At 46.4% G+C, this 11,882-nt stretch overlaps 1 protein-coding gene across 1 annotated transcript; it reads right to left on the bottom strand.

Annotated features, from left to right (window-relative positions):
• Positions 1 to 759: 759 nt before the first annotated feature.
• Positions 760 to 1,687, bottom strand: LOC113977704 (kinesin-like protein KIFC1). Its single transcript, XM_027704040.1, has 2 exons — positions 1,317 to 1,687; positions 760 to 1,275 (listed from the first exon to the last, which is right to left on the bottom strand). The coding sequence occupies exons 1-2, from the start codon at positions 1,590 to 1,592 to the stop codon at positions 760 to 762; spliced, it is 792 nt and encodes a 263-aa protein (XP_027559841.1). The 5' UTR covers positions 1,593 to 1,687.
• Between the last annotated feature and the right edge of the window lie 10,195 nt (positions 1,688 to 11,882).

The raw sequence follows: 11,882 nt of genomic DNA, 5'->3' as shown, positions 1-11,882 counted from the left end.
TCCATCAGAAGAGGGATTAAGAAACAGTGGAAAATATTTCAAGGTTGTTTGGTGGGTTTTTTTGAGGACAATTTTGGATGAAAATCAGGAGAGAGAGAGAGTTTGGCTCAAACATCTGAAGCGATCAAGTAGAAAAGGGTTTGAGCTGAGGTGGCACTGGGAGCAATCCTGCAATTCGGGCAATTCTGCTCCTGAATTTATTCTGATTTTCTGGGCTGCCAAAACAAGATGTTTCATTTAATCTGGAGCGAGTTCCTCTCTGCCCTCAGTGAGTGTCACTGCTCTGACTAACAAACCAAAGAAATCAATTATTCTCTCACAGCTCTCTCTCCTCCTCAAACCACTGAAGAGCTTTAAAATTGGGGGGGGGTTGAAAAATATAATTTGCTGAAATGTAACATATGGTGGGAGGAGGCAGAGGAATATTTGGACAAAGTGTTGTTGCTCACGTGGAACAGCTGGAGAATTGTATCAGCCTGCCGTGGTTGGTTAATTCCTGAGGGATTCCAAGCCCTCTCCAGGGAAAATGGCTTTCCCTGCCAGCCCGGGAGCATGGTTTTAAAGGTCTGGGAAATATTAGTGTGTTTAATTAATGTAGAACTGTCTTGCAGAATATCAGTTGCTTTGAGAGGTGTTGTCATAAAATCAGGCGTAATTTGGGAGGAGATCTGATGAAAATAGAGCCCCTGGGTGAGGAAAAAAACCTCCCATTCCCTTCGGGAAAAGCCAGAAAGGAAGTGAAAGTTTCTCAAAAACTCCTCACCCTTGAGGTGACTGATGTTTGAGCAGTTGGGAGGTGACGTTTTCCAAGGAAATCCTGCTTATTTTCCCTGTGAAATCCAACTGCAGGAGCTCCAGGAGGTTAATCCCAGGGGGAAATGTTATGAGTGAAGCTCCAATTCCACGGCAGCTGGAAATGGGGGAAGCATTTTGGGACAGAAAAAGGGCGGTGGGGATGAATCCCTTGGCACACAGGTCCCTGATCCAAATCAGGGATGGATCCTCGATGATGAGCCCGAGGGCGCTGAGGCTGGAATTGATGGATTGGGTTTCCCGGAGCCGATTCCTGACAGATCCCAACTTTTCCAGGTGCTCCGAGCCCGTCAGGTCCACCAGGGTCAGCAAGGAGTGGGATTGCAGGTCCCTGGCCTGGTGCTCCCCGTGGATGCGCAGCTGGAACATGGAATGGCTCCGGGATGAGCGATCATTGAGCCCCATCCGGGCCACGGAACGCTGGGAACCCGCTCGCTGCAGCAGCTCCAGCACCTCCTCCTCCCTGGTGACCGGCACCCAGGTGAGATTGGGCACCCAGGTGAGGTCGGGCGCCCAGGTGAGGTTGGGCACATGGAGCTGGTCGGTGTTGGGGCCAATCCGTCGGATCTCCAGCTCCGCTCCACGCTCCCCTTCTGGGAGCAGCAGATCCCACAGGGATTCGTTGTAGATCTCCAGGAAACTGGCAGAAAACCAGTACTCCCAGCTTTGTTGTGGGTGCTGTGGAAGAGGTGCTGGAAGGCCCTTGGGATCATCCCGCGGGATTCAGGATCTCTGGGTGGTTCCAGCCTTTCCATGGTGAAGGTTTTGCCACTTCCCATCTGTCCATAGGCGAAGATGCAAACGGGATATACCCGTCCAGGGCAGACTGGACGAGCAGCTGGATCTCCTGGAATATTTCCTGCTGGGAAGCTCTGGGTGGCTCCGACTCCTCCGGCAGCACACGGCAGAACACGCGGATATTGCCCTTGAGCTCCTGGATGTCATCGTGGAGGCGGCGCCGCTCCATCTCCAGCTGGTGGATCCGCTCTTCCTGCTGATCCAGGAGGGATATTTGGGATCTTTGCACCTTCTCAGGCTCGGCCACCTGGTCCAGCTGCACGTTCGCCTAGTTCCCAACAGAGCACCACAAACTCGTGAAATTTAGCATGGTGTTCAAGGCCCCCACGTTTCCAGACTTGGGGTGGAATTCCATCAACCCCGGCTGCCTTGCCGATTTTCACCTGCTGTATGGCCTTGAGGGTTTCTCCTAAAGTGGGGGCAGTATCCAATTCGTATTTCACCGGTTGTTGTGTGATGGACTGAATTGCTGAGTCTTGGACTACACGGTTGGTACTGAAAAGAGTCTGAAAGTGTTCAGACCATCGATTCAGAATGGAGGTTTGATCTGTCAGAAGTGTTTGTCCATCAGCGCTGAGTAGAGGGCTTTGGACCTGATATGTAGGCCCATATGCTTTTTTCAGGGCCTCATAGAAATCCATAGAACCCATCTCGTTCCAACCCCTGCCATGGGCAGGAACACCTCCCACTCTACCAGGATGCTCCAAGTTCATCCAACCTGGCCTTGGACACTTCCAGGGATCCAGGGGCAGCCACAGCTTCTCTGGGAATTCTATTCCAAGGCCTCCCCACCCTCCCAGCCAGGAATTCCTTCCCAAGATCCCATCTAGCCCAACCCTCTGGCAGTGGGAAGCCATTCCCTGTGTCCTGTCCCTCCATCCCTTGTCCCCAGTCCCTCTCCAGCTCTCCTGGAGCCCCTTTAGGCCTTGGAAGGAGCTCTCAGCTCTCCCTGGATCCTTCTCTTCTCCAGGTGAACCCCCCCAGCTCTCCCAGCCTGCTGATTTTGGCTAAAATGCCTTTCCCAAAGTGCCATTGCTGGTTGTGCCCATGAAGGGCCACCCCTTGCCCAGGTCCCAGTGAAACGTGTCCTTCCTTCTCCTCCTCCTCCTCCATTCCGGGTTCACCCCCTCCAGGGATGATCAGAACTGGCAAATCCCCACCCAGCAGTTGTTTTTCCTTGGGGGGGAGTCCAAGGGGGATAATTTCAGCTGGAGTTATAACTGGGATCAAATCCCTAATTCCTCTGCAGAGCCCTTGCTTGTGCGTCCACATCCAGCCTTGGGGGATTGCCACAGGCTCCGGCTGAGGAACCCATTAAAATCCTTGGGAATGATGCCTGTTCCTTCAGCAGCCACTTGCCTTCCATACTCCTCACTTTTCCATGTTAATGTTCTCCCAATTTCACCCATATCTGCGCATAGTTGAGTTTTTGCAGCTAGATCGGTCCACCACTTGTTCTGGATGTCACGGGGTTTCTGTTGGAGCTTGCTGCATGCAAGATGAAAGGCTGTTTTTCTTGTGTGACAGGATGGCAGTGCAAGGTGTGCTTGGTGGGCAGTTCTCTTCTTCCTCAACAAGTCCTGGATTTCTTGATTGTTTTCATCCAACCAGTCCTTGTTCTTCTTGAGGGAGAACCCTAAGGATTCTTCGGAGGATTGCAGGATGCTGCTTTTAATATGGTGCCAAATTGTTTCAGGAGAGGAATCTGCAGAATCTGTGGGATGGTTTTTGAGCCTAGTTTGAAGGTTTGCCTGGAATCTTTCTCTTACTGTGGCTGATTGGGGATTGTTAACTTGGAGTCTTCTCCTTGGGATACTGCCCCTTTTGGGTTTGAATGTGAGATTGAAGTTGAGTTTACAGCGCACAAGCCGATGGTCTGTTTGACATTCTGCACTGGGCATCATGTGGGTGTGGAGGACATTGTGGACATCCCTCCGTGGCACCAAGACATAATCGATGAGGTGCCAATGCTTAGATCTGGGGTGCATCCATGTTGTCTTCAGACTATTTTTCTGCTGAAAGATAGTATTAGTGATGGTAAACTGTTGCTCCGCACAGAATTCTAGCAGAAGTCGACCATTATCGTTGCAGTTTCCAACACCATGCTTGCCTAACATGCCTTTCCAGGCTTCAAAATTCTTACCTGCTCTGGCATTGAAATCACCAGGGATAATGATCTTATCACCTGCAGGCACCTTTTGGGTAAGGCAGCGCAGGTCAGCGTAAAATTTATCTTTTTTCAGCAACAAATAAATACTACAATACATTATATACAATCTCAACTACCTCTACCATGACAAAACAGTATTTACAATGGATCAAATCTCCTTTCCCTCCAAATAAAAGTCCAGGAGGGAAGAAGGGAAAGATCTTTTCACCTCTTAGAGTCGGGGGGGGGAACCCTCCTGCATTCCATTTGCTGTCCCGGTCCAGCTCCAGGAAGCCTGAGCTCCTCAGCTCCTCTCTTTGCAGTGCTGTAGCACTCCAAGAATCTTCTCAAGCAAGAGTCCATCTCCCTCCTCCTAGGAGGGGGGTCTCAAAGGGAGTTTGGGGGTTCTGGTTCAGTTCTTACCCCAAAACTCTCTCTGTAGAACTTAGTTGTGCTCTCTCTGCTGCTGGCTCTCTTTCCTTCAGACAACTCTGTGTCTTCCTTGGCTACGTGCTGTTCCTGCTGCTTCTTCAGTTCTTATCTGTTGGATCTCTGCCACCTTCCCTCCGTCAGTGCTGTTCTTGCTGCTGCTTCTGCTGCTCACGGTGGAGAAACATCCCCCAGCTCATAGCTACGGGTACTTAGCCCAGCCTTACACTGTTCCAAGTCTCTGCAGCCCCCCTGCACCCCAAATGGTGCCCCATTGACACCATCTGCACATAGAGCCTGATTCCTCAGGCTATAAACTGGGCGCTAAGAGGCCTGCAAGATAGGAGGATGTTCTTGTCCTTGCACCCATTAAGGAACCCCCCACCCTGAGGGAGGGACTGAGCATCCCTGCCTGAACCTGAGGATATATAATCTTGGAGTCTTGGGACTTTTTTAACCACTCGTGGGATCCAGAGGAAAACTGCAGACCACAGCTCTCGACTGGACTGCAACCACCACTTTTCAACCAGACTGCAACAGGTTTTCCCCTCTCCTTTTTCTTTGGACTCAGGGGGCCCAACAAACACCACTCTGTTCCTGCCCCAGGGTGCTGGGTTATACATTTGGGTTTTGTGGGTTAAAACCGATTGTTTGTCTGTATAATCATATTAATTGTATTATTTTATTAAATTGTTATTCTGATTTACAATCTCTCTTTTGGGTCGAGTTCATTTTCCCCTGCTGGTTTACCTTTAAACCAGCACACAGATGGATAACAGGAGGAATGCAGCACTATTTATAACGGGATTTATAAAACCAGTGGCTTTTCATCTCGTTGCAGACCTTTGGAGGGGAAGGAAGTCGTGGTTCCCAGGTGACAATTATAAATGTTTGTGGACACCAGAAATGCTTGAGGGGTTGGGAACTAGGTTGGCTATAAAATATAAGCTGTGAAATGAGGCTTTGGAGCTCTGGGTTGGCACCTTTTGAAGTGTTCCCATCGCCTCCACTGGCCCTGGATTCAAGATATATCCAAGATCCCCTTGGAATGCTTTTAAATCCGGCCCTTTGTGGTTGTTGCAGGTACAAAAGGGCCACTTGGGGAGAAAGGGGAGCAGCTAAAAGGGTCTGGAATGGATTTTTTTTTTTTTAAAGATGCCACGCTGGAGATAGACAAAAAATCCATACAATGCACTTGAAAGGGTTTTAGGAGTCTAAAAATTCGCTTTGGAGGCTTCCTTTATAGTGAATAAAAGCAGAGAGAGAGACACAAAAATAGCTTGTCCAGCTTCAGAGAGGAAGAGATGTTGCTGCTTTTCAACAAACACCAGTATCAATACTTTGCAAAAAACCACAAAGTGTTTTTCAGAAGCTAAACCTTCTTGAAATCCAGCCAGTGCTTTTCCCCCTCACGAGGAACTCGGGGGCAAAACGAGAAATAATAAAAGTACCAACGCTTTGTAAACCCCCCAAAGTGGTCTCAGAAACTGTGAAAACCTGCTTGAAGTTGAGCCAATGTTTTCCCAGAGAAAAATCCAGCAGAAGTTTTTTTTTGTATCCTTTTCACGTGATAAAGCTTGAAAACTTCTTGTCTGAGTGGAGAATTTATTCATATTTAGTGCCAATGAATATGTTTAGGGAGGCAAGGGATAAAATGGATTGTTGGGGTTAAGGATCTACCATCAACACTCCCCCCAAACTTCAAATATTTAATGACAATTACTAAAGTAGTAAATAATTCATTTAAATAATTAAATTAAATTTAAATAATTTAATTAATTAAATTTAATTAATTTAAAAATCATTTAAATTGTGCTATCCCTGGAAGTGTCCAAGGCCAGGTTGGAGCAACCTGGGCTAGTGGGAGGTGTCCCTGCCCATGTCAAGAGGTGGCACTGGATGAACTTTAAGTTCCCTTCCAACCCAAACCATTCCATGTTTAGTGTTGGAAGAATCAATTAAAAGACTTCAGGGAACTGAGGTTCAGCCAGACTTGCTTCCAACACCTGTAAAGCAGCTGGAAGCAGGACAGGATTGATGGATGGATGATCTAAGACAAAGAAAAAAAGGAATATATCTCGAGAGAAAGAAATAAGAAATGAAGAAACAAACCTTGTTTAAAAGGAATCCAAATATTCTTGGTCAGAAGGGAAGCCGAGGGAACCTTAAATTGGTGAAAACCACGTTTGCCTCCTGTTTGTTCTTCTCCCTTGGGATCTCCAGAGGGAGGAATGGGGTTGGAGCAGGTGGGGATTGGTCTCTTCTCCCAAGAAACAAGTGGCAGGATGAGAGGAAACAGCCACAAGTTCCACCAGCAGAGGTTTAGGTGGGATAATAGGAAAAATTTCCTCGTGGAAAGGCTTGTCCAGCCCTGGCACAGCTGCCCAGGGAGGTTTGGAGGCCCCATCCCTGAAGGATTGAAAATGTGTGGATGTGGCACTTGGGGACACGGGGCAGTGCTGGGGGATGTCCGGACTCAACCTTAGAGGGCTTTTCCAGCCTCAGTGATTCTGGGATTCATTTTAGAAAACCACTGGAAAACATAAAGGAGATGTGGATTGAAAGGAGAATGTTCTTTCCTGCTTAACCAACCAACCTCTTTTTATTTTCATGTTGCTGTTGGATCTGAATTATCCCCCAAGAAATGAGGATCCAGGATTACTTCACCACGTTTTTCCTGGAATGGAAAATGGGTTTTCCAGCAATTCCTGCTCTGCAGCACCTTAAGAGGTTCTGACTGGTATCAGGGAAGGGAGTTTAATAATCTGCCTAATCAAAACCCCATTATGCTCTCAGAGCTAATGAGATATCGAGCACTTCAATTAATACTGGGCATTTTGTAGCAATCTTAGTGTGTTTTATTAATTTAGCCCCAATTCCTGGCAGCTAATTAGCAGTAGGAGTTTCAGCAGAAGTGCTGGGATGCTCAGAACTTGTTAAAAGGAGGATTTTAGGCATAGCTGGATTCTGGGTGTTTAATAAAACATCAATTCCACTTTTATTCCCCCCACATCTAGAACAAGTTCTGTTTGGAAAGATGAAAATATTGGTATTCCTACCTTGTGTGAATTTGATCTTTTCAAATTAACACTGAGAATACACTTTAATTTGAGCTCTGAGTTTACTTTAGGCAGAAAAGCACGTGTGTAAACACTGTGTGTGTGCAAGACACCCCCTCCCAAAAAATGTTATTTGCATAGTTAAATAGAGGAGTTAGAGCTTGGAGATCCTGCTTTTATATCTGCAGCCAACAGATGCATTAGTTTGCATTTCCAAAAGGAAAAAAAAAAAGGAAATGGGCCATCTCAAGTAGTGGCAACAAATCTGGTGGATATTTACGTTTTTGTAGAAATAATCAAGACTTACTGTGGAAAATCTACATTTGAGCCAGTGCTGGAGCTGATACTCCAAGATGTTTTCATTTTAAATAGATATTTTTGGTTAGTTTAGATGGTTTTAACTTTCTTGCTGCAATCTGGTTATGTGGAAATTATATAAATATTTTTCTGTGCAGGGACATGTGCTTAGAAAGCAGTTGGAGACTTAGGGAGAAGAACAAATCCTGGTGTCTCCCTCTGTGGGGTGGAAGCATCAAGGTTTGCTCATCCCAAACTTGGCACTTGGATTTTCCGAGCGTTTCATACAATCATGGAATTGTAGAATGGTCTGGGTTGGGAGAGACCCTAAAGATCATCCTGTTCCACCCCCTGCCATGGGCAGGGACACCTTCCACTAGTCCAGGTGGCTCCAACCTGGCCTTGGACACTTCCAGGGATCCTGGGGCAGCCACAGCTTCTCTGGGCAACCTCTGCCAGGGCCTCCCCACCCTCCCAGCCAGGAATTCCTTTCCCATATCCCATCTATCCCTGCCCTCTGAAATATCCTCTGGCACCTCCTCATGGATGCTCTGATGTGACTTTAGGAGAGTTGTTATTGTTGCTTTGTTTGTCATTGTCCCTTCAGCAAAAATTAATCTGGGAAAAAGGAGAAATCAACCCAGATGGAATCGTGGAATCATTAGGTTGGAAAAACACTCCAAGGTGATCGAGGCCAACCATTCCCAGCACTGCCAAGGCCACACTAATCCATGTCCCCAAGTGCCACATCCACATGGCTTTTAAATCCCTCCAGGGATGGGATCCTACCCGTGCCAGGGCTGGACAACCCTTCCCAGGAAAAAATATTTCCTGATGTCCAACCTACAACCAAACACACAGGAAACCAGTGGAAAAACTGGGATTAGGGCCTAAAAACAGAGGATCCAGATCAAAGCCACTTTTGAGTGGGAGCAGGATCGTGGTGAGATTAATTCCTCAGCTTACATTTGTATTTTTTTGGAGCCTTTCCTCTCGTTAATAAGAGCTCTGGCATCTTTTAAACTAACTGAAGTTGTCTTCATTAAGAAGGGAGTCACATCCCTGGAATATCAAAATATCCCGCTCGCTCCTTTATTGTCGGGGTTGTTTGCTTCGTTTCCCTGAGAACGTCCATAATTGACAATATTTCCATAAATGAGGCGCAAATGAAAAGATTCGTGTCTGCAAAGCCTCGATTCGGCCCGAAGTTCAATTATAACAATTTTATTGTTAACTTTCTGGGGTTTTGTCTTTTTTTTTGTCCCTCAGCAAATGCCCTGAGACAAGGAGTGATTCTCACCAAATAAATGCAAACGAGGAAATGAGCACGAGGGTTATTTATCAGCTAATGAGGGAGCTCAGCCTTTGGGATCGTGGAAATCCCTCATCCTGATGGAGATTTCCTTTACACCTTTCATCCCTTTGCCTTTCAGCCTTTCAGCTGCTGAGGTTTTATCTGTGATCACAGTAATTGTAGCTCTGATTTTATCCCCTTTTTGGACGTGTGTCGCCGCCAAGAAAATAGTTTATCACTTAACAATCCGAAGGGTTGAGGGCTCGGGAATTCTTTCCGGATTCAAAAGCCACGTTAAATAGGGTTTTTCCACAAGTGACAACCACTCTTGGGCGTTTTAATCTTTGAGGGGGGAGTCTCTGCAGCTCACCAGTTCCACCCCTCCTTCCAAAATCACAGGCTCTCAGTTCCCCTGCCCTCGGAGAAGGGGCAAAATCCACGTTCTCCCCGTTGCTGGTATTAAACCCGTGAGATTCCATGAGGCAATTCCCTTGATTCCTTGATCCTCCTTGATGGGGGGACTTTGCTTTCCTTCAGCTGAAGGTGATTTTCCCACAGATTTCCCACAGAATAAATGTGGGTACAGGTTTAACAACCAGAACAGAGGTCAGGGCCCCTGGCTTTCTATTTCCAGCTCTCCCAGGAATTCAGGATATGCCCTAAACAAGCCATTTGGAGACCTGATTGGCTGAGAGCTCACAGGGGGTCCGAGAGGCTTGTGGGGGCTCAGAGCTCCCGAAAATCCTAACCTTGCTCTGTGCCTGGGATAATCCAGCTGAACAGGGGCATTGTGCTGCTTCAGCAGGAACATGGAGAGCATTTTCCAGATTGCTACAGCTCCAAGATGATCTTCCCAAAAAACAGGTGGGATAAAAGTGCAAAGCACTGCTGAGAGCGCAGTGGGGTTTGTCCACCGTACACCCCCCTCAGAAAACACCAGGAGTAACTGAATTTAATTTTATTTTATTTTCTCTTTACTCAGAGAGATGGGCAAATTCCTCATCCCTGGAAGTGTTCAGGATCAGGTTGGAGAGGGTTTGGAGCAAGCTGGGATAGCAGAAGGTGTCCCTGCCCGTGGCAGGGGGTAGAAGGAGTTGATCTTTAAAGTCCCTTCCAAGCCAAACCATGCCGGGATTCTATGAAGCTGTTTTGAATCATGAATGAATATTCCTGCCAAAGATGGAGTAGAATTTGTGGGTATAACTTTTCCAGGGTGACAGTGACAGCTCTGTGATGGTGACTCACTTGGACAAGGCTGTAAACCCAAGCTTGGCTTTTGCTCAGGCAGAAATGATTCATATTTTTGACATCACTATCAGCTGGAAAATTGTGCTATAGGAGAAGGAACACCGTGAGTCATCCTTTTCTCTTGCTCTTAGGGACATTTGTTCAGTGCTCTGAACCTAATTGGGCCTGTGTTTCTATGAGTGTTCTTCCAAAAGACACACAAAAATCACGTTCTCTGCCCGTGGAAATGGCGCCAGCACGAAACTACAGCAGGACAGCAGCTCCTCCCAAAAACTTGTGCTTTCATCATTTCCCTGTGTATTTATTGACCTTATAGTGATTAACACACTCAGAATATATTTAAATACTCAAAATCTCTGATATTTGTTCACACGACCAAAAAAATCACTATACAGGAACGTCCAATAAAATTCTTTTGGCATTGTTGTAAAAAGTCCTAAAATCAGGATTTTCCACAGTGGGGGGTTTTGGCACAATTAGGAGAAAAATGAGAGTTTCAGGTGTGTAGTAGATCATAGAATTATTCAGGTTGGAAAAGCCCTCTGAGATCGATTGTCCCACCCCTGACCCACGATTTTAAATCCCTGCGGGAATGGTGCCATCACCACTTCCCTGGGCAGCTGTGCCAGGGCTGGACAACCCTTTTCTGTGCAGAAATTCTCCCCAACATCCAACCTAAACCTCAGACACCTCTGCTTCCAAAAAAACCACTTCAAACACAGGATCCAGAGGTGCTGGGGGCATCAAACACGAGCAGTAACTCGAGGCATAAAAAAAAACCTTTGAAAAACCTTTTCCTCATCCCTAAATTTGCATAATCCAGCGAACATCCTGCCAGCACTTCCATTACGAGAAAAAAATCATAATTTCTTGCTTGAGGAAGGTTTTTCTTGTAGTTTTTCCCCTTTTCTCTGATCACTCTTCATCGCCCACTTCTCACCTTCAAAGCACATTAATTCTCCCGCTCTTCTTCTGGCGGAAGCGATGATTAATCCCATTTTATGGACGAGGAGAACGAGGCAGGGAGGTCAAGTGCCTTGCCTGTGGGCCTGGCTCTGTAGTTATACATAAAAAAAGATAGTTTTTTTATTAGTTTTAGTGCCCTCTCAGTCCTGGAGAGTTGGACTGGTGGTAATGATGTGGAAGGGAAGGAACATGAGGAGTTCTTTAAAGTCGCCGTAAAACCGGTTTTAAAACAACTTCCTTGTGGTCTGGTTTTTATCCCTGCTTGAATTGGGATCGTGGATGTGACCTGGGGGTGCTCAGGCTTTCCCATCCCAGAGGAATCCTGCAAGGAGGCATCTCCTGCACTTCACCAACGCAAGGGAATGATCCCCAAACCAACAGCTTTTGGCAGCTCTTGGAGATACCTTGGCTTATAATTCAGTTAATTCACGTCATCCATTGAATTATAGGAACATGGAATGGTTTGGCTTGGAAGGGACCTTGAAGACCATCTAATTCCAAGCCATTCCACCACACCAGGTTGCTCCAAACCTCACCCAAAGTGGCTTTACCGTGTGAGAAATGAGAATTTCCTGGATAATCTCATGTGTAATTAAAAAGCTTCTCAATTTTAGACCCTTCAGAAATAATTTGTGTTTTAACGGTGGGAATTCCCAGGAGGGCAACGGAACATGGAAAAATCAAACCCATGGACTCTGCTTTGGAAACGAGAAACTAGGAAAGAGTTGGAATTTTTCTAATCAGATTTAGTTGATCTGGTTGCTCATGTATTTTATGTATTTTGTGTATTTAATATTTTATATATTCCAGAGTCAGTGGGCAAACAGAA

This window comes from Neopelma chrysocephalum, unplaced genomic scaffold (assembly GCF_003984885.1).
Source record: "Neopelma chrysocephalum unplaced genomic scaffold, ASM398488v2 Primary Assembly neopelma1_253, whole genome shotgun sequence".
In the NCBI taxonomy this organism is placed as follows: Eukaryota; Metazoa; Chordata; class Aves; order Passeriformes; family Pipridae; genus Neopelma; species Neopelma chrysocephalum.
This window is presented reverse-complemented; position numbering and strand designations above follow the sequence as displayed.